At 45.1% G+C, this 23,135-nt stretch overlaps 1 protein-coding gene across 2 annotated transcripts in view; it reads left to right on the top strand.

The window, feature by feature from the left end:
* LOC126992519 (hemicentin-2-like) overlaps positions 1-22,918 on the top strand; it is a 167,508-nt gene extending 144,590 nt beyond the window's left edge. For both annotated transcript variants that reach the window (XM_050851313.1, XM_050851302.1), the window contains exons 14-15: positions 4,037-4,107; positions 20,817-22,918. In XM_050851313.1, coding sequence (XP_050707270.1) covers positions 4,037-4,107; positions 20,817-20,840 — 95 coding nt within the window. In that variant the 3' untranslated portion in view covers positions 20,841-22,918. The remainder of the gene's footprint in view (positions 1-4,036; positions 4,108-20,816) is intronic.
* The last annotated feature ends 217 nt before the right edge of the window (positions 22,919-23,135 follow it).

Genomic DNA, 23,135 nt, shown 5'->3' with positions numbered 1-23,135 from the left:
TGAACGCAGAGGCGGCAAGTTTTACTCAGCTGGAAGAACTGAGCTGCAAAACGTCCGGGACAGACGTCACACTTAAGGTTCGAAGGCATTGTTAGAAATTTAAGCGAGTTAACAGTTTGGGCAAATATTAAAAGCGCTTTCGAAATAACTTAAATTGTGACCATAAATTGAATTGTATAAAAATTGTGCATGGAAATTAGATACTGCTATGTTAGATGCCTCCAACACTGGGAGTTCGTTCCCACAGTGTCTTGAAAACGCCTCAAAGACCAATCGCTTGTCCTGAGCCTCGGTCACGAGAGAGACTTTCACAACCTGGCGCTTTTCAGCTATTGTCCTCGAAGTTTTGTCCCATAGAACGGGACACAGAGCAGAGCTGGCAAGGGAGGAGAGGAACCAGCAATTCGTTCCCACTTTCCGAAGCGTCTAACCCAACTCTGCGACCCTTTCGAGGCCTCGCCAGTGGCACCTGTCACCAGGTGTTCTCCACCAACTCTAGAGAGTATCAGACGCCCTTCCTGAGAGACCAAAAGACTGAAATATTCCTTGAGTATAAGAAAAACCCTCAGAAACTGCACCTAGAAGCCGGGAGGTACAACCTCAAATGACCCATGGAAGACATCTCTTTCAGGAGAAAACAAGAACCAGGTGTTATGCAGAATAGGGATGGGAGTACCGTCGATAGAGGGGAGGGACGGGGATCTCACACCGACAACTGGTTCCCAGGGAGGCTTTTTTTAGTGTAGAGGTCGCCACACTCCTCTACACCGCAGGCCTAAATAATTAGGCACGGTCCAGCTGACTAGGACCCTGGAACTCCAGCCATTGTCTCATATAGAGATCCTCTGCCTGCAGTCCAATCCACCACTGCTGCTGCCCAGAGGCTTCACCGTGACCCTGGCACGAAGGACGAGGAGGAGAAAGAGGCAGAGGAGGAGGAGGAGGGTGGGCGGGAAGAGGGGAGAGGGGGGACGGAAGAGGAAGGCGAGGAGGAGGAGGAGGCGGAGGAGGAGGAGGAGGAGGAGGAGGAGGGGGAGAAGGAAGAGGAAGGAGGAGGAGGAGAAAGGGAGGGTGAGGGGGGGGGGGGGGAACGGACGAGGAGAGGGAGGAGGAAGAGGGGGAAAGGGAAGGTGAAGGACAGGTGTGGGAGGGAGGGACGAGCGAGGAGGCGGAGGACGAGGAGGAGAAAGAGGGAGAGGAGGAGGAGGAGGGTGGGCGGGAAGAGGGGAGAGGGGGGACGGAAGAGGAAGGCGAGGAGGAGGAGGAGGAGGAAGAAGAAGAAGAGAAGGAGGGGTGGGAAGCGGGAAGAGCGAAGATGGTCGAGGAGGAGGAGGAGGAACAGGAGGCGGAACAGGAGGAAGATGGGAGTGGCCGCTGTGTGGGAGAAGACAATACCAAAGCCGGTGATGGAGAGGAGGAGGACGAGGAAGAAGAGGAAAAGGAAGAGGAAAAGGGAGGGGAAGAGGAGGAGGCGGGGCTAGTTGCTGCTGCACCAACCAATAAATCCACCTGGGCGGCGAGAGTCGTAACCCTATTCTCTATGATCCTCTGATCATCCTTCTGAGTCTTAACGCAGAACCTACAAACGTCCTTGGAAAGAAAGTACTGCTTGGCCATGCGAAGGCCACACCCAGAACAACGCTTGAGGGACGGCATGGTGAAGATATGGGCCAGGCAAGACGGAAATAATTTGGTGCGTTAAGACAATAACAAAGTTACGCAGCTGCGGTGAGGTCGTCAGGTCAAATCTCTGGGCAAAAATGTGTATCTAGGAAAACAAACCAGCAGCTGCTGTCAGGTCACAGTCAGGTCAATTCCCCGGGGAAAAGGGTGTGTCTCGGGAAAAAAAAGGCGCGATTATTTGTACCCACCAAGACAAAACACAGGCCTATATTAATATACTGAGAAATCACTTATGTAAAGAAGATAATAACTGTGTTCACTAGGTTTGCGCGGAAAGGTGGATTATCTAGTGTTTTGTGTGGACTTAGAAATTAACGTAGCTTGGCGCGCCTGATTCACGTGGTCATATTATCACAAAACAGTAGAGTATCCTAATAGTAGAAGAAGAAAACACAAAAGCAATATAGAAAACACAAAAGCAATATAAAACCGTGTAGCACTGGGTTCGCGTGAAAGAGTGTTGAATTTAGTGTAGATGTGGGAGGCTTAATACACTTGTCCTAGGAGTAACTGTGGATCACTATCTAACTAGGTAAATACTAAATCAGAACACTTAGCGGTCTGTAGTATGAAGGTAATAGTAGTCCTCCTGATTGTGTAGTCCTCCAGCACAGCAGCAATTCACAGAAGCACAGGACGCCTCACACCAAAAAAGCAGAGGAAAAAGCGAGTTGGCACCACACACAGAGGGGCAAGAAAAGTCACGTGTGAACCCAGGGAAGGTCGCGCGCTGACAGTGAAGGTTGCGCGGTGAATGTGACGGTACAGAACGCCCAGCCTGGAGGAAGCTGATTTAGTTAGAGATGAGATATGAAGTTTCCAGTTGAGATTTTGAGTTAAGGATAGACCGAGGATGTTTAGTGTTGAAGAAGGTGATAACTGAGTGTTGTCAAAGAATAGGTGATAGTTGTTTGGAAGATTGTGTCGAGTGGATAGGTGGAGAAACTGTGTTTTTGAGGCGTTGATGGACACCAGGTTCCTCTTGCCCCAATCGGAAATAATAGTAAGGGCTGAGGCTAAGCGTTCTGTTGCCTCCAGCCTTGAATCATTAAGTTCCTGTAGGGTGGGTCTTCTATTAAAAAAGTTGAGTAATGCAGAGTGGAGTCATCGGCGTAAGAATGGATAGGACAGTTCGTTTAAGAAAGAAGATCATCAGTGAACAACAGAAAGAGAGTAGGAGATAGGACAGAACCCTGTGGGACACCACTGTTAATAGGTTTAGGGGAAAAACAGTGACCGTCTACCACAGCAGAAATAGAACGGTCGTAGAAGGTGGTCGTTAGTAGGTCATAATGTCAGTTTAACTAGCTTAAGACTACCCACTTGCTACCCTGAAGACCACTTATCATCCCGGAATCTAGATTACATCTCCAAAATAGAGGATCAAAGATGAGCTCCGGGGGTCAGTATGAGCAAAAACAAGATGGCGACACTATAAACACTCGCCTGCGCCACAACGGGCTTGGCCGACCAGGATCTATACGAGATCCTGGGGCCGACCATCAGACCCCCACCAGTGAAAAAGACTAAAGGCGCAATAGGCCGCGACGTAAAAAAGAAAAGAAAAGAAGAGTGGGAAAGGTTTAGGAAGTTGAAGTTACAAGTTTATGAAATCGTTTGAAGGTCTCGTTGTAAATGATTTTTCCTCATTTCTGCACAATGTGTGTTAGTACTAGTACTTGTTGTCTGCACTAAACCGACCTTGAAATGAGATTCTTGTCAGCTCACCTTCTTGCATAACAGCACACCACCGATTGGTCCTTGTTATTATTTGGCAGTTGTTCGTGTTCTCAGACGCTTTCGGCTCTCACAACAAATATTTCCAAAGGCCACAAAGGGTCGGGTTCTCAATAGTGTTTTTCACACTCATGCTGCATGAGCCTTGTCAAACTATCACTAAACTCATAAAACCATCCGTGGAAATACACACAACTTGTACGAAAGCCTTATCAAAGGTGGGTGTGTAAGCCCCGAAACGTTTGACAATGTGGGTCTAAGTCTTACTGTATTATTGATTAGTATGAGGATGTTGATAATAATGCTTAAAATAAAATAATAATAATAATAATAATAATAATAATAATAATAATAGCAAATATATTAAAATATAATAGTGATACTCATATAATAATAAAGCTTTGTGAGTCCTGTAAAGCTTGCATTGACCAGGTAAGTCAGGACACCATTACAGCGTCTGTGCCGCATTGCCATGACCATTATATAATATTTTTTTGCCTTTTTTCTTTGATTATATTATCTATGTTTCTATCAATCAACTCATCTATCTATCTATATTCCTGTGTCGTATCTGTTATCTTTATATCTTAACACCGATACATCTGTGTTTTCACAGCCACAGATGACGACGACGTCCACTTCGAGGTTCCATCGATCAGTCTTGAGGCGCACCTCGAGCCGGAAACGGTGAGTGTCTATATTTGACCCTATGCCTGACGCATATATCCGAACTGTACTCACTTGCGGCACCAGCGGCGAGAACGGTACGCGCGGCCACCGTCAAGGAGTAGCGCAACAAACTTCAACGCTCCCGCAAACTAGCGCGTTCGGGCCCTTCCTCTCCTTCCCTCTCCTCTCTCCTCTCCTCTTCTCTTCTCTTCTCTTCTCTTCTCTCTCTCTCTCTCTCTCTCTCTCTCTCTCTCTCTCTCTCTCTCTCTCTCTCTCTCTCTCTCTATATAAATATATATATATATATATATATATAGAGAGAGAGAGAGAGAGAGAGAGAAGAGAGGAAGGGCTCGAGCCCGCTAGTTTGCGGGAGCGTCGAAGTTTGTGAGTTTCTCCTTGAAGGTGGCCTCGGGTACCGCTCTCGCCGCTGGTGACGCAGGTGAGTACAGTTCGGATATATGCCTCCCTGACCTCACCTTCCAGTCAACCTCCCATGCCATGAAAGTAGCGCTGACCTTCACTCTCTCCCTGTCTATCCCCCATCCCTTCGTTCACTCCCTTGTTTATTTTCTTGTTTACCCTAATTGGTCAGTTTTCTTGCATACGTCATCTCTAGAAGAGCCTGTTATCACTTATTCTTTCAGTAAATCGGGCAGCATTAATGTTTGCATCGTTTGCCTTCAATAGTAATACAGCTCACCTTCACGGCTTCTCTTCTGTTTGCATGTACTCTAAATTTGTTCAGTAGAATGCCGCAAAATACCTTCACACTGTATTTTCCCATATTGTGTGTGACCTTCCTCGTCTACACCACACCCGCGCCTCCGCACTCCTGACTTTCCCTATCATGTCCCCCCCCTCCCCCCCCTTTTTTTTCGTATACCATGTTCATTTCTGCTGCTTTCACCCTTCATCATTTTTTCTTCTCCCTGCGGCACGTGTCTCGCATCCATAAATCTGCGTCTGGAGAAAAATCGTTTGATGCATTCCTCAACTTTTCTATACCACGCCTTCATGCCTTCTGTAGTGGTAGTCTGCTACCGTCGGTCGTTCTTGGCACCTTCTACCTTATATATAGTTCATAGTACCCAGATGATATCAAATCCAGGCACGTCCTAGAACTTCACCGTTATCTGAGTATTCCAGTGTAAATTTTTTTTCCAGTATTTTTCATACGTCTGTGTAACGAGCTGCGAAGAACTGATTTGGAAGTGTTGTAGAGCTATATATATTGAGAAAACAAATGCTCGTAACTCTCCGCTGTATCTATTAATTCGTCGTTTTAATTGTAACCACCAAGGAAACCTTTTTTAAAACAATTTTGTATCCAATATTTTCAGCCCATAAATTCAAGGAGAACGACAGTGCAAAATGCCACATTATCACCCACGCCTGTTTTCTTCTCCCTCCTCCTTACAAATTTCTTTTTTTCTTTTGTCTTGTAGTTTTTTTTATAATATCATTACTCGTCTCCGTATTATCTCCCTGTCTTTCTCTCCCATCGCGTGTGCCCGTACAACACCTACGCTCCCCCCATTCTCTCTCTCTCTCTCTCTCTCTCTCTCTCTCTCTCTCTCTCTCTCTCTCTCTCTCTCTCTCTCTCTCTCTCTCTCTTGCACGCACGCACACACGCACGCACGCACGCACGCACACACCGCTCCGGTCGCTCAATCGGTTAGAGCGCCGCACTGCAAGGCTTTATGGCCAAACAGGCGGTGGTTCGAGCCCCGCTCAGGCCGGATTATTTATGTTGACTAGGAGTGGTTACAGTTCTCCCTTGAGCAAGGGGGATGGGGTGTGTGGTGTGTGAGGTCTTGGCAGTAGCCAGAGATCGACAATAATGAGCACTTGCTCACGTCGTGAGGGTACCTGCTGGCGAAAGCGATTCCAACTCGTGATCCAGCCGTGATGAATTACACACACACACACACACACACACACACACACACACACACACACACACACACACTGTATTCCTCTAAAGGTTTATGTCCGGTTTATATAAAACTAATAATTTTCCCCCCTGAATATTATTCTTTGCAAAGGGAAGGCAATAGCTATTTCGAAAATCATAACTATCGCAACTGAATACTCATGTTTGTTTTCACTGGTGTTGTGAAAAGCTTGGATGAGAGAATGGTTGAAAATGGATGAAAGGTTGAGAAAAAAAAGTTACGAGTCTCGTCGGGGTTAAACAACAGCATTAACAACAAGAGCTGAAGCCAACAAGATGGCCATAATCAGTACTCGGTGCACTTGACCACCACCACCACAATTATTAGCCACCACCATCGCCACCAACCTAACAGTAACCTTTGTAATAACGCCAAAACTTAACTTGCCAAAAATTAACTTACATAGGAAGTATTGTTTTTTAGCAGCAAATATCTTGCCGTGCCTTTTATTCCCATGTTTTTGTGACCTCGACCGCGTCAAATGAATTTAACTGACCTTTGCTTCATGAAATTCTATATAAAAAAATATGTGCTCTTCTGGCATCATCATTATGTCGAGCTTTTCCTCCCTCATCCTCTCCTGCCCCAGGCGAGCTCCATATTTTGTACTGAGAAGAGGGAGCTGTGGCGCATCCATTACCTGACACTAAACACGCGTCCCAAGGAAAGACAGGCGACCGTCTGGGAAACGTAGAAGGTAGTAAACGGTGAGCTGCTCGTGGGGTCAGCAAAATAAAGCCCCAGCGACATATAGACACTATAAGCTTTTAGTATATCCATTTGTCTAAAAACAAAACCCATCACTTCTTTTGGCCATGAATAAAACAGAAGCAAGGGGGAGTAGGGGAAAGAGATCGAAGTAGAGAGGGAGGAGGAGGAGGAGGAGGAGGAGGAGGGTAGAGTAACTAAAAATGAGGCATTCATGAAACGTGAATCGAAAAAAAATATATAAAATTCAAGATACAGAAAAGGCATGACAGGAGGAAGAATGAACAGTAATGAATTATATGTATAAATCTATGAATGAAAGCAAAGGGGTAAGAACGATAATATGAAAGAGAGAGTAAACTGATAGGTAAAGAGGAAATGAAGGGACTAGATTAAAAAATAAAAGTGGAAGTGAAGGAGCAGAGTATCAAGAAATTAAAAAGAAAGAGGAATATTAACTATTCATGAAAGCGACAAGGAGAGGCGGCTTTGACGCACCCACACGATTAAAACAAGTAATACTTGTCAACAGGGAACAATTACCTTGAAACAAAATAGAAGAGCATTACAGAAAGGTTGACGGTTATGGTGACAGTCTGTCTTCCTGCCTAACCTGTTATTCATAACAAAGCAACATCATTTCCAGCTAGGGTAAAGGACATGAATAGTGGTTGGTAAGGGAGTGTCTGGAGCTGCCTACTAGTACTACCAATACAATAATGATTAACTCCCCATGGGGAAGTGGGTTTGACATCTACACACGATAAAACTTTAGAATGATCCCCATCAGAAAAGAGTATCCATTATACAGCAAAAAAGAGAAGCCTCATAGAAAGACAGACGGTTATGGTTATGGTTTGGCGTTCATAAAGCCTGTTATTACCGATTGGGAGTGGACGCGACATATACACGGCAAATAATTATCTTTCCAAACGTAACTGTTAAAGGTCACGTTAATTAATTGATGTCTATGTGGCCAGGTTACAGGGACATTACGGTAGGATTTTTTTTTTTTTTACAACAAAGGAGACAGCTCAAGGGCACAAAAAAAGGAAACAATAATAAAAAAGCCCGCTACTAACTGCTCCTAAAAAAAGAATCCAAAGAGGTGGCCGAATGATGGGTCAATCTCGGGATGAGAGGTGTGCTGATACCCTCCTCTTGAAGGAGTTCAACTCGTAGGCAGGAGGAAATACAGATGAAGGAAGATTGTTCCAGAGTTTACCAGCGTGAGGGATGAAAGAGTGAAGATGCCGGTTAACTTGTGCGTAAGGGATTTGGTCAGTAAACGGATGAGCTTTAGTAGAAAGCTGTGTGCAGCGTGGCCGCGGGAAAGGGGGAGGCATGCAGTTAGCAAGTTCAGAAGAGCAGTCAGCGTGAAAATAACGACAGAAAATAGAAAGAGAGGCAACATGGCGGCGGAATTTAAGAGGTAGAAGACTATCAGTAAGAGGAAGAGAGGTGATGAGACGAAGAGCCTTAGACTCCACTCTGTCCAAGAGAGCTGTGTGAGTGAAGCCCCCCACACGTGAGAGGCATACTCCATACGAAGGCGGACAAGGCCCCTGTATATGGATAGCAACTGTTCGGGGGAGAAGAACTGGTGGAGACGATACAGAACGCCCAACCTCAAGGAAGCTGATTTATTGAGAGAGAAGAGGTGAAGTTTTCAGTTAGGATTTTGAGTTAACGATAGACCGAGGATGTTTAGTGTTGAAGATAGTGACAGCTGAGTGTTGTCGAAGAATAGGGGATAGGTGTTTGGAAGATTGTGTCGAGTTGATAGGTGGATAAATTGCGTTTTTGAGGCATTGAAGGACACAAGGTTCCTTTTGCCCCAATCGGAAATGATAGTAAGGGCTGAGGTTAAGCGTTCTGCAGAGTGGAGTCATCAGCGTATAAGTGGATAAGACAGTTTGTTATGGAAAGAAGATCATCGATGAATAATAGGAAGAGAGTGGGTGATAGAACAGAGCCCTGTGGAACACCACTGTTGATAGGTTTAGGGGAAGAACAGTGACCGTCTACCACCGCAGAGATAGAACGGACGGAAAGGAAAGTGGAGATAAAGGAACAGAGAGAGGGATAGAAACCAGGAGAGGGCAGTTTATAAATCAAAGACTTGTGCCAGACTCTATCGAAGGTTTTCGATATGTCTAGCGCAACTGAGAAAGTTTCACCGAAACGGCTAAGAGAAGATGACCAAGAATCAGTTAAGAGAGCAAGAAGATCGCCAGTAGAACGCCCCTTGCAAACTCATACTGGCGATCAGATAGAAGGTTAGAAGTGGAAAGGTGCTTTTGAACCTTCCGATTAAGGATTGATTTAAAAGCTTTAGATAGACAGGAAAGTAAAGCTATAGGACGGTAGTTTCAGGGACTGGAACGGTCACCTTTTTTAGGCACAGGCTGTACGAAGGCGTACTTCCAGCAGGAAGGAAAGGTAGATGTTGATAGGCAGAGACGAAAGAGTTTGACCAGGCAGGGTGTCAGCACGGAAGCACAGTTTTTAAGGACAATAGGAGGCACTCCAATAGGTCCTTAAGCCTTCTGAGAGTTGAGGCTAGAGAGGGCATAGAAAACATCATTCTTAAGAATCTTAATAACAGGCATGAAGGAGTCAGAGGGGGGATGAGTAGGAGGAATATGCCCAGAATCGTCTAGAGTGGAGTTGTTACAGAACGTTTGAGTGAAAAGCTCAGCCTTAGAGATAGATAGACGGCAGTGCTGCCGTCTGGGTTAAGAAGAGGAGGGAAAGAGGAAGAAGTGAAATTGGAGGAGATGTATATGGCCAAGTGTCAGAAGTCTCTGGAAGAATTAGAAAAAGCGAGGTGTTGACATTTGCTATGGATAAAGGAGTTTTTGGTATATCGAAGAATAGATTTGGCACGATTCCGGGCGGAAATTTAAAGATCATGGTTAGCGGGAGTTCAAAGGTTGTGGTACTTTTTATGAGCTACCTCTCTATCTTTGTTAGCACAAGAACAAGCGTGATTAAACCAAGGCTTTTTAGCATGGGGAGTAGAGAAAGTACGTGGAATGTATGCATCCATTCCAGAGACAATCACCTCTGTAATGCCCAGGGCACACAGAGAGGGTTCTCTCTCCTAGAAGCAGTAGTGATTCCACGGGAAATCGGAAAAATACATCCTCAGGTCGTCCCACCGAGCTGAAGCAAAATGTCAGAAGCATCGCCTCTTCGGTGTGCCCAGAGGATGTACAGGCGTGATAGGACAGGATACATAAATAAGGTTGTGATCGGAGGAGCCCAACGAAGAGAACAGTTTGACAGAGTGAGCAGAAGGGTTAGAGGTAAGGAAGAGGTCTTGTATGTTGGGCCGGTCTCCAAGGCGGTCGGGAATACGTGTAGGGTGCTGAACCAACTGCTCTAGATCGTTGAGGAGAGCAAAGTTTTTGGCTTGCTCACCAAGCTGGTCAGTGAAAGCGGATGAAAGCCAAAGCTGGTGGTGAACATTGAAATATCCCAAAATGGAGATTTCAGCGAAGGAAGGGTGAGTCAAGATGTGCTCCACTTTAGAGTTCAAATAGTCAAAGAACTTTACATAGTTAGAAGAGTTAGGTGAGAGATAAACAGCACAGATGTATCTAGTAATAGAATGACAATGAAGTCTTAGCCAGCTAGTGGAAAATTCTGAAGAGTCAAGGTCGTGGGCACGAGAACAAGTGATGTTTCGCACGTAGTCGCAACATCCAGCTTTGGATTGAAATTTAGGATAGAGATAGTGGGAGGGAAGAGAGTAGAGATTGCTGTCAGTAGCCTCATAAACCTGTGTTTCGGTGAGGAAGAGAAGGTGAGGTTTTGAGGAGGAGAGATGGTGTTCCACAGAATGAAAATTAGACGAAGAGGAGTTATCAAGATATCTCTCAAGTCGGCAGCCAAAAGAGGAGTCCTCCCTGGGGGAATTTGTGGTCCCCCCCCCCACAGGCGGGGACTCCGAGGCATGGTTATGGTTGTTTGGGATAATCCGACCTAGGTCTTACCCACACCCATAAAGCTGTCAGTGTTATGAATATCTTTTGAAATATTGTCAAGTATTTTATTTCAATTTCCATATTTAGGGTTAAGGTGGTTCTCGCAGGTTGAAATGTGCCGGTCTTTGTCCTCTGTCTACCTACACACCAAACGTCTGTGGTTAGAAATATGCCGTTTTTGTTCTTTGTTCTCACGCCCACACCGTGCGTCTGTGCGTCACCCCGCCGGCCTCTATACTCACTCCGCCTCTTCGAACTAAGCCTTCTCTTTCTTTCTGTACCCTAAAAAAATTGCTGAAGGTGTATTGTTGTTTAGCACACTCATTCCGTCACTTGAGCCCACTGCTGGATGAGGCCGAAGTATGAGAGGAAGGCCGCCAGGCAGATCATAGGGAGGAGGAGGGAGGTTAAGGCTTTAGCACGGGCCAGCAGGGAGGGTGACTTAACTGAAACGCCGTGACTCAGCAATTGAAACACCGTAACTCAACAATGGCCGAACAAGAAGAAGAGAGGAGCTGAAAGAGAAGACAAGCAGGGGAGGAGGAATGTAAAAGAGGAGGAGGAGGAAGAGGATAAAAAGCTGATAATGAAAGAGGAGTAGAATGAGATAAGCAAGAGAAAAATAATGAGAAAGTAGAAGAAGAGTAGTAGTAGTATAGGATGGAATGTGCAGGAGGAAGAGAAAAAACGTGGGAAGACTTGGGAGAGGAAGTGACTAACTAACTAACTAATGGGGAGCATACACCCGGGGCTGCGTCGCTTCACTCACTCGCCGTCCATACTCCAGGCGATCATCCCGAGCAAGGTCCCACGCAGCTGCCCTATCCATTCCAAGCACCTCCCGGCAGGATCGACTGACTTGCCTAATCAAGAGTTACGGGGACGTTCCCTTGGGGTCCTCCAAATCGGGTTGTCTCGTACAGAAACAACCCTGTGAGGAGGATCGACGTCCGGGAGGCGTGCCAGGTGCCCATATAGCCGGAGTTGGCGTTCGCTGACTAAGCTGGTAACACGCCTCGAATCAGTTTCACGGAGTAATCGCTGGTTTGACACGAAGTCGTTCCAGCGATACCCCATGATCTTGCGAAGGCACTTGTTACCAAAGGCATCGACACGCCTCTACAAGTCACTATTCAGTTTCCATATCTCACAGCCATACAGTAAGACTGGGAGTACAAGCGACTTGAAGATTCGAATCTTTGTCCTCCTGCATAGGTATCGACAACCCTAACGCCAACGACAACTCGTATTGAGCGAGTCCATAGCACCGTAGGCCAGACCAATCCATCGAGTGACTTCTTGGTGACACCCACCATCGTAATGCACAACACTACTAAGGTATGTGAAGTTACTGGTGACCTCGACATCCTCACCACATGCTTGATCAGCATGAACTGTGTCATCCAACAATCCTCTAAACGACTGGACCTTGGTTTTGGCCAAGGAGGCCTTCAATCCCAGAGGCTTTGCCTCCTCAATCAGCACTTCGGGAGCCAACAACAAGACCTCGACCAATTCATCGAGAAGCACAGCATCATCAGTAAAAACCAGATCAGTGACCTTGATGTCGCTAATTGATGCTCCGCAACGACTTTGATGACTTTGCCTAATACCCAATACATGCGAGGAAGGAACAAAATGTGGAAGAGGAGGGAAGTTGTTTGTAGGCACTGAAGGAGGCTGGAAGAGGAGGAAGTAGAGTAATAAAAAGGAGGAGGAGAAGGAAAGTGTAGAGGAAGATCAGGAGTTGGAGGAGAAAGTGGAGAAACAACAGCAGGAAGCATATAAAACATGGAAACATGGAAATGCAGGCAACAGAAAGCCTATTGGCTCATTACGAGGTTGCCCGCTTTGGTGATTTAATCTGCTCGACAGCCACTTGGGGCCTGGGGAGCAGATGAAAACACCTCGACATTGAGGAGCAGATGAAAGCACCTCGATAGTGAGGAGCAGATGAAAGCACCTCAATATTCAGTTTACTCCCGACGCAGCAAAGTGACGGTCGATTCTATATATGAAGGAGTTGATAGTATTCGCATTTACTACTTCTGAAGGAAGATTGTTCCAGTGACGGATGACTCGGTTCGAAAAGAAACTCCTTCCGATGTCTGTGTTACATCGACTAGACTGAATGGGTAAACCGTTATTTCTAGTTCTTAGGTTGGTTTGCAGTTCAAATAATATGGAGTAATCGACGCTATTGATTTTTTTCAGATACTTGAAGACTTGAATCATATCCCCTCGTAGGCGTCTTTTCTCCAATGTAAAGAGATTAAGTCGCTTGAGTCGTTCCTCGTACGGTTGAGCCCTTAAGGTGGTATCATCTTCGTGGCGCGTCGTTGAATCCTTTCCAGTAAATCGATGCCCTTTCTGTAATTAGGAGACCAGAACTGTCCTGCATACTCGAGGTGCGGTCTCACCATGGAATCATACAAGGATAGCATCACGTCTGGCGTTTTACACTCGAAGTTCCTCGATATGAACCCGAGCATAGTGTTGGCTTTGTTGTAGGCTTTTTTATAGTGATTCGCGTGTTTCAGGTCACTGCTGATAGTGACTCCAAGATCCTTTTCCTCCTGCATCGCTTTCAGAGGTCTCCCATTCATGATGTATGTGTGGTTACTATTTCTGGACCCAATGTGCATGACTTTGCATTTGTCAACATTAAAGGGCATTTGCCATTTTTCCGACCATTCGATAATGTGATTGAGGTCTTTCTGAATGATTTCGCAGTCGGTCTTTGTGAGGGCCTTTCGCCCCACCTTGGTGTCATCAGCAAGCAGGGGAAGGAGGAGAAGGAGAATAAAGATGGAAGTAGAGGAGAAAGATGCAGGTGCGATTGTGTTGAGAGAGAGAGAGAAGAGGGAGGGTATGCACGCATGCCTTTGTAATGTTGGGCATAAGAAAACCATGTCGAGTGGAGGAACACATGAATGCTTTTAAATTGGATTACTCATTCTTAAATTCTCTCTCTCTCTCTCTCTCTCTCTCTCTCTCTCTCTCTCTCTCTCTCTCTCTCTCTCTCTCTCTCTCTCTCTCTCTCTCTCTCTCTCTCTCTGTGTGTGTGTGTTAATTTGTATGTAAACAAACTGGCATCATGTATGCGGAGATGTGCAAATGTCAACAGCAGGTAGACAGACAGGCAGGCAAGTGGAAGAGACAAGGTGGAGGGACGGGCAAGTCTCCCGCTTTTATATCGTACGCTGTGCCGAAGTCTCCCAGTAATTTCAGGCTGGGAATCATTTATTCGTTCAGGACGGCGAGATGGCTTCACATAACCGAACCTCTTGAATAATGGATGGACGGAGCGTTTGGGGGCTCGTTTTATATTGCAAGAAGCTTATTTTTTCATTATCTCTTTTAGCTTAGGTTCAGATCCCTTCGTTTCCCCCTCCCTCCTGCTTTCTTTATCATCCTTCTGTTCTTCTTCCGTTCATCACTTCGCCCGTTTCCTACGTTTCCCCTTTCCTCGTTCCTTCTTTATCATTCTTTCATTCTCCATGTACCACCTTCCTTCTTTAACTCCCTTTCTCTTTCCTTCTTTCGTGACGCTCCTATAACGGACTTCCTTTGGCCAGGAATAAATCAGAAGCAAGAGGGAGGAGGGGAAGGAAATCGAAGGAGGGGAGGAAGGAGGGGGAAGAGGACGTAGAGTAACTAAAAATGAGGCATTCATGAAACGTGAATCGAAAAAAAATGTATAAAATCCAAGATACAGAAAAGGCATGACAGGAGGAAGTATGAACAGTAATTATTATAAAAATAAATCTATGAATGAAAGCGAAGGGGTAAGAACGAAAATATGAAAGAGAGAGTAAACTGAAAGGTAAATAGGAAATGAAGGGAATACAATAAAAAGAAAAAGTGGAAGTGAAGGAGCAGAGTATCAAGTTTCAGTTTTAAATTAAATTAAGCAAAAAGAGGAATTTGAACGATAATGTAAAGGAGTAAGAGAGAGAGAGAGAGAGAGAGAGAGAGAAGGTGATTGTGGAGGGTGTGGTGGTGGGATAAAGTAAAAAGAGAATGTTGGAATGAAAGAGACAAATGGACTAGTAAGAAAGTTAATGTAAAGGAGAAGAGTATGAAAGGTAGGGAGTAAACAAAATGAGAGAGGGAGTAAGAGAGTGGTGCTGGTGAAGTATAGAGAAAAGGTCAGAACGAAAGAGTGGGAACAAAGCAACACAAAGAAAGAACAAACAACAGCTGACCTGATGGTCCTTACCAGGCTGTTTGTGACAGGCTACATTAACGATCTAATCAAAGGTGGAAGATGAAGGACAGCAAAATCGAAGGCTCGTTCCCACACCCCATTCCTCCAGCCAAAGCTGGCAGGAAAGAAAAATTTTCTACGCAGCCTGGAAAAACTGCATGGAAATTATGCAGGAAAGAGGAAAGAACTATCATAACTGATACCACTAACCAGGCGATAAAAACGGACAAGAGCACAAGTATTTGATGGAACTTAACGTTATTACGACAATGAGTAATATCTTAGTTGTTGGTTGGATTCAAAATACTTGTCTAATATATTTATGAAGGCCGTAACTGTTGTACTATCAACGACATCACAGGGTAGAGGATTCCAAACTTTAACGATATGATATGATATATATATATATATATATATATATATATATATATATATATATATATATATATATATATATATATATATATATATATATATATATATATATATATATATATATATATATATATATATATATATATATATATATATATATATATATATATATATATATATATATATATATATATATATATATATATATATATATATATATATATATATATATATATATATATATATATATATATATATATATATATATATATATATATATATATATATATATATATATATATATATATATATATATATATATATATATATATATATATATATATATATATATATATATATATATATATATATATATATATATATATATATATATATATATATATATATAGCAACACGTGGCCTCAGTGTTCATTTCAACATTGGCCTTGAGCCTGTGGTGGGGGAGCCCATTACCCCAGGACACAGGGCCAGTGTGGCATCCTGGTTACCACAGTTTACCTTCCCCATGTTTCCCCAGATACCCAGTCATCGACCAGCTCGAAAGGGAGGATGAACAGATGGAGGAGCTGCACGCCGACTGCCCGGGCCAGGATTCGAACCCAGGCCCGTGCAGTAGAAGCCAGCGACGCTGACCACTAGACTAGGGAGGCGTAGTATATATATATATATATATATATATATATATATATATATATATATATATCTATATATATATATATATATATATATATATATATATATATATATATATATACATTTGGTAGGCGGTGGTTAAATGGTAGCGTGCTGGGCCCACATTCACCGCGTGATGGACTACGCGAGTTCGAATCCCCACGCTACCACCTCGGATTTCTCAGTCACCGCCGAGTGGTTTAAAACTACCCGGACTCTTGAGGAAACCGTCCAAGTTAATCAAGAACGAGCTTCGGGGGGGCAGCAAGAGCCAAGAGAAGATGGCGCTACTATAAACACTTGCCTGCGCCATGACGGCCTGGGGCCGACTACCATCCAGGCCCCTCAAGCAAGCCTACCGGCGCAATAGGCGTAGAAGCAGAAAAAAAAAAAAAAAAATATTTATATATATATATATATATATATATATATATATATATATATATATTTTTTTTGTAATTTATGTATTTATTTATTTATTTTTTACGTCGCGGCCTATTGCGCCGGTAGGCTTCTTCCCGGTGGGGCCTGATGGTCGGCCCAGCCCATTCTGGCGCAGGCGAGAACGGGCGCAGCAGGCGCCATCTTGCATTGGTTCATGCTGCCCTCCCGGAGCTCATCTTTATTCCTAGAATCTAGAGTCCGGATTAATAGGTGGTCTTCTGGACAGCATGTGGGTAGTTTTAAGCCACTCGGCGGCGGCTGAAAAATCCCAGCTTGGTGGCACCGGGCGAGGACTGAACTCGCGTCCTCCTGAACGCGGTGCCGTCACTCTGTCGACTCATATATATATATATATATATATATATATATATATATATATATATATATATATATATATATATATATATATATATATATATATGAAAGGCCCCGTTTAAATGTCCTTTAATTCATGGCTGATTGTATAGTGGCGTGGTGGATGAAAGGGGGGAAAGACAGGTGGCAAAAAAGGAAGAATAGTGAAGGGAATGGAATGGGAGAGTGTGGTGAGGGGGTGGAAAGGAAGTGGAAGCAGCAACGAGCCAACCCTCTCCCCTTCCCTTTCCTCTACACTGTAAAAAGCAAAAGGTATACAACGGATCTAAAAAAGGTTATTTCAAGTGTCCAAAATGGTGTACTCTATGGGGGTATAAAATAACTCTTATTTACCTGTTCCAGCATTCCCTTGCCAAGGGTATAATCTGATCTTCCAATACCCTTACCCTTACCTTACCCTTGAATACACCCCTTACCCAGGGGTCTATTCAAGGCAAGGGATACTCTGGGAAATGGTATTTGAGATCATTATATTTCACCACCACCACCGTCACCACCACCACCAGCATCACCACTACCATCACCACTATCATCATCACCACCATCATCATCATCATCATCATCATCATCATCATCATCACAACCACCACCACCATCACCACCACCATCATCAACATCATCATCATCTTCATCATCATTATCATTATCATCATCATCATCATCACCTACACCACCAATACCACAACCACCACCACCACCATCACCACCAGGATGTTGATGGTGGTGGTAGTTGTTGTGATGGGTGGTGGCTGTGGTTGTGATGATGGTGGTTATGGCATATGTTAGACTAGTTTAAATTCCTCGCCTCTGGGCTAAATGGGCTAGAGGTGAGGTTAAGGGTATTTCAACTCTAAATTAAACCTTAGTCCCCGAGTTATATCCTTTCTATACTTTGCAATATTTACAGTGTACCGGGAACCAATCACGATCATTCTCAACCAATCTCCGAGCGCGTGAGAGTGGTGGTGGGAGTGTTTGTGGTAGTTAAGGACAAGGACGAGGACGATGGCGAGGAAGAGGTAAAAGGTGAGGAAGAGGAGGAGCCAGTGGTGGCAAAGGTGGTGGTCATCAGAGGAAAGAACAGAATGAGGAAAAGGAGAGACGGTGGATTAGGAGGGTGAGGGAAAGAAGTATCTACAGCTGTGTCACTGTGTTCATCGCCACCCATCACCATCATCACCCTCGTCTGTTTTAGAATATCATCATTTGTTTCAGTTACGCAACATCTTTGTTCGTCCATCATTCATTTTTCATTCCCCATTCACGTGCGTTTCTTACTCCGACGCTATATGACGGCAAATAAAAGAAGGATAAAGAAAAAGAAATCCAACAGTTCTGCAGCCCGCAAAAACACCAGTGTTCACTTCCCTCCTGAGTACACTTACATATCCCTCCCCCCTCCCACACACACAGTTCCAACACACATACACACAATTAGACGTGCGTACACACACACACACACACACACACACACACACACACACACACACGACCAGACGTGGTGGTCGCTAGGTAATATTGGCATAAGGGGTCACGTTCATACAGATGTTCCTTGATTGACGTGGTGGTGATTGTGGTGGGGTAGTTGTTGTTGGCGGTGGTGGTCGTGGTGGGAGAGATGGTGGTGGTGTTGGTGGTGGTCGTAGTGGTGGTGATGGTGGTGGTGGTGGTCGCGGTGGTGGTGGGGGTGGGGCACAAAGGGGTGATCATAACATATCGACGAACCCTACTCTTTTGTGGTGAGGTATAGTGTGGCCATGGTGGTACTGATGATGCCTGTCAGGTTTGATGTAGTAGTAGTAGTAGTAGTAGTACACAGCCGGGGTCATCAGTTTGCAACAATGCAAATCTGCTATAATCCAGCGAGGATTTTGTGGCTTTCAGTGTATGGAGGGCGGAGGAGGAGGCACTGCTTGGCCACCTGCTCCGCAATACCCCATCTGCTCCGCTCTTTCCCTTAACATCCCCCCTCTACCTCTTATCCTGTGCCACCCACGCACCATCATCCCTTTCCCCCCCTCTTACACACACACACACACACACACACACACACACACACACACACACACACACACACACACACACACACACACACACACACACTTGCATTCATAGACTTTAGAAAGGCTTTCGATCTCGTCCGCCACACCACTGTCATCAACAAGGCAGTTAACCTCGGCCTTCACCCCAGCTTAGCGTCCTGGCTGACCGACTTCCTCTCCCAACCCAGTCAGGTGGGAGGTATCAGGGAGTGGCCTCACCCCCTCGGCACCTCACCTGAGGAGTGCCTTAAGGAACCAAGGTCGGACCGCTTCTCTTCCTGATCCTGATCAATAGCGCGCTGACCCACACCCCCAACCGCTGGAAGTATTTAGACATTACCACACTAGGAGTCACCATTAACAACGACAACCCTGACTACAGTCAACTCCAAGACCTGCTACACCGCTAACAATCATGGGCCACATATAACAACGTCACCATCAACGACATCAAAACCAGTCATGCACATCAACACCTCCTCAGCCCTCGTTACCCCTCCTGTAGTCTTCATAAACGACACTCCCCTTCAGGTAGTCAAGTCAACAAAGCTACTTGGGGTCACATTCGACAATAAGCTTACATGGAAGGACCACAGCACTCAAGTCATCAGATCCGCCACCTACAAACTTTACCTCCTGCGGCGGCTCAAGACGCTGGGGACTCCCGGGCGTGAGCTGGCGAGTGTGTACACCACATTCATACTCCCTAAGCTCGCGTATGTGTCTCCAGCGTGGTCCTCCTCCCTCAACCTCACATAACGTCGCCAACTGGAGCAGGTTAAAAAAACGGGCTTGCAAGATCATCCTGGGCCCCAGCTACACCATATATCAAGACGCCCTCGATTCCGCCACCCTCACCACCCTCCAAGAGCGACACTCGACTCTGCTGCAGCGTTGTGCGAGCGGTCTACTCAACCACCCCAGACACCGGAACCTACTCCCGCCTGCAGGCTCCCATCCCCGTTAGTCAGTGAGGCACGCAAACAGACTGGCTCCAATACGGGCAGGGACGGACCGCTACAAAAACAGCGCCGTGCCCGCAATGGTCAGGATGATCAACAACATGTAAACCCCTTAATAATAGAATATGTAAATAATATTATTTTTGTTATTATTATTATTATTATGATGATGATGATGATGATGATGATAATAATGATTATTTTTATTGTTATTGCTATTACTGTTATTATTATTACTATCATTATTACTATTATAATCATTATCATCATCACGCATCACATTGTTTACATGTATTTTGCCCATGCAATATTTATAAATTTTCAGCTCTAGGGCTGCAATTCTTCCCCTTAATAAACCGTTTATTATTATTATTATTATTACACACACACACACACACACACACACACACACACACACACACACACACATCTTCGTACACACCGAATCCCTCGTTGTGAGTGTGCCTGTGTGTTGGTGTAATTGTTGTCGTCTGGTCCTCGACCACAAGTATTTCTTTTAAGTTTTGCGTTGAAAGGTTTGTCGCGTCGCCTTCTGGGAGTGGGCGGCATAAATATTTTTCTCTCGGCTCCGGAGAGGAGCTTCTGATGCGTAATTCCCTCGCTGGCTGTGTGCTCTGCGTACTCCAGCGTGTCGGTCCACGTCTTGGTTGTGTGTCTGAGAGACTGAGGAAGGAAAATGGTGGGCTCTCAGATCTTTAGCTTTCCCATTTCTCACATTCACTCACCGTCTTCCTATCTCTATTTCTTATTCTTTCCAGTCATTACTTTTTTTACGCCCTTTCTGGAGATTCATCTCTGTGTCTGTGTACCTGTGTACCTGTGTCTGTGTACCTGACCGCCTAAAGGGGTACCAAAGTGTATTGTAATTTAAATCCTTAATCTAGCTATAAGGAAGTGATCATTGCCCAGCTCATTAATACATTTTCTCTATCTCTCTCCCACTCTAGCGCGTTGCGGAAAACGCCCTCTAACGCCCCCGCCCGCCAGCAGCTCAGCGCCTCAGCCCACCTCAGCTCAGTCCATGTTCACCCGTTTGATCCCGAGACCTCTTATCCTTGTATATACCTCCACTACCTCCATTCCTTTAACCTTCCCTTCCTCCTTCCCGACGTGCAACAACCCAGCTTTGCTCAACCCTTCACCCCTATGATCCCGGGGGTGGTTGACACCTCTTCTCCAGCACCGCCATCCCTTCAACTCACCATCCTCCATTTCTTCCCGATATGCAGTAACCCGGCTCAGCTCAGGCCATGTTTACCCTCGAACCCCAAGTCCTGACCACACTTACACCCTCACTACCTTCACGTCTTCTATCTCCCTCCGTCTCTCACTACTTCTTTCTCTCCCTCACTCACTCTCTTTTCGATTTGCAGTAAACACATCCTTTTGGTTCTCACGTGACAGTCGGTGAGTTATGTAAAAATCTGGATACGTACTTTGGGCTCATTAATAAGCGCAGCCGCAATGTTCACCTCCGTCTCCAAGGCCTCTGTCTATGTTTGGTAGTGCTGTTATTTATCCAGGATGTTTTGGGTGTAAGAATGCGTCATCATTTTCATACTAGGTATTTCTTCTATGTGTCTTCAGAGGCATCAATGGAAAGGTGCGATGAGTAGCTACACTCAGGGTTCGAACCGCGGTTTGAGCGAATTAGTGGTTCAGTGACCAAAAACATTAATCAGTTTACCAACGAGACTAGGGTATTCAGGTCAAATATTTATCGCCATAGATCAACCCTAAAGTACCAGTCAGTAGCCATTTTATTTATTGGTCAGTCAATCAGTCAATCAATGTTCACAGCTGAGCGCCTTGCATTGAGCTGACTGAGCTCCCGAGCCGTGGCTGCGTCAGGCCCGGCTGCTCCCTCCGACAGTTTTGTGTTCCCCTCTGCCTGACGAACCACCAGCAGCTGTTCCGAACTTTTTGTAATGACCCGCTACAATCCATCCCTTGTTAATGGCCAGTCGATGAGTTAGCAGAATAATGAAATATACACTTATTAAAGTTATTGACATTTTTTTATTGTCTGTGTGCGTCCTTGATTCATACACGTTCGGAACACAGGAAGCATTTGTCCACTGCATTTACTGGTTAGAAAATAGCTTTGAAATACAGAAGTACTCGTTTATTATTCCTTCGTCCTATTATTTTACACAACGCGGCATTGCTTGAATATTTAGTTTTAAACTTTTTTTTTTTTCAATATCTCTGGACTGACAATGCCCTCACGGTGGCGGTGATGCAGGAGAATGTATTTATATCTAAATTTTATTCGTTCCATTATTTATAATCTGTGCCATGTGTATTAGCCTGGTGAGGCCGTGCCGCGAATGATCGAGAGAGGTGAATACGTTTTACTGCAGAAACGACTCTCCACCCACCCCCTTTCCATCACCCTCCCTCCTTCACAGTCCTTCCCTCCCTTCCCTCCGACAAGCAGCCTCTCCTCCGCCCCACCCCTCCTGCTCTCCCTCCCAGCCCTGACAAGGCGTCGCTCCTCACTCTCATTCCCCTCCCTCCTAGTCCTTCCGTCCCTCCCTTCCTCCCCTACCCCTCTCTCCCTTCCTGACTTCTACCCGTCCCTCTCCGTCTTGTTGCTGAAGAGCCGACAAACAGTTACTCCTCCTCCCTTCCTTCCCCACACCCCCCCTTTTCCCTCCTATCCTCTCCTTGCCTCCCTTTGTTCCCTCCCCGCCTCGTTGCCCAGCATTACGATCCTCGTGACTGCCAACACAACACAAATGGGTAAATTTGTGCAGATAGTTGCTCTCCCGCTTTCCCTCCTGCCGCCTCGTTATCTCCCTCTCATCCCTTGGCCTGCTCACCTGCATCCCTTCCCGCCAGTCCACCCTTCCCTCACTCCTCTACGATCATCATTTCAGTTGTTAGTGTCCGCCATAATGTAAATATCGGATATTTATTAGTCGAGTTACGTGTAATGTATATGTAGCTGTGATAAGAGTCTTTATATGTAACACAAATGGCGTCTATTTTTACAGTCGACATGATACTATGTTTTGTGTCCATGTATGAAGTGCTCGACAATAAAGGTTATTTATTTACCCTCCCGTGTCTGTTCCTGCCACGCCGATATTGTGTTCTAAGGTTAGTTTTACTCCCTGAAATTAGTTCCTCTCTTGCTTCGGTGATTGTGGTTTTAAAGTTTTCAATTTCAAGTTGCATGTAAGTCTTCTCTTTACCTCACTTCATTACTGCTTTTCTCTTCTCAACACTTGAATCAAAGCAGCATGTTTCATTAATATGTA

The sequence above is a fragment of the Eriocheir sinensis genome, chromosome 7, assembly GCF_024679095.1.
Source record: "Eriocheir sinensis breed Jianghai 21 chromosome 7, ASM2467909v1, whole genome shotgun sequence".
In the NCBI taxonomy this organism is placed as follows: domain Eukaryota; kingdom Metazoa; phylum Arthropoda; class Malacostraca; order Decapoda; family Varunidae; genus Eriocheir; species Eriocheir sinensis.
The sequence above is the reverse complement of the archived record's forward strand: the minus strand, read 5'-3'. Positions and strand labels throughout refer to the sequence as shown.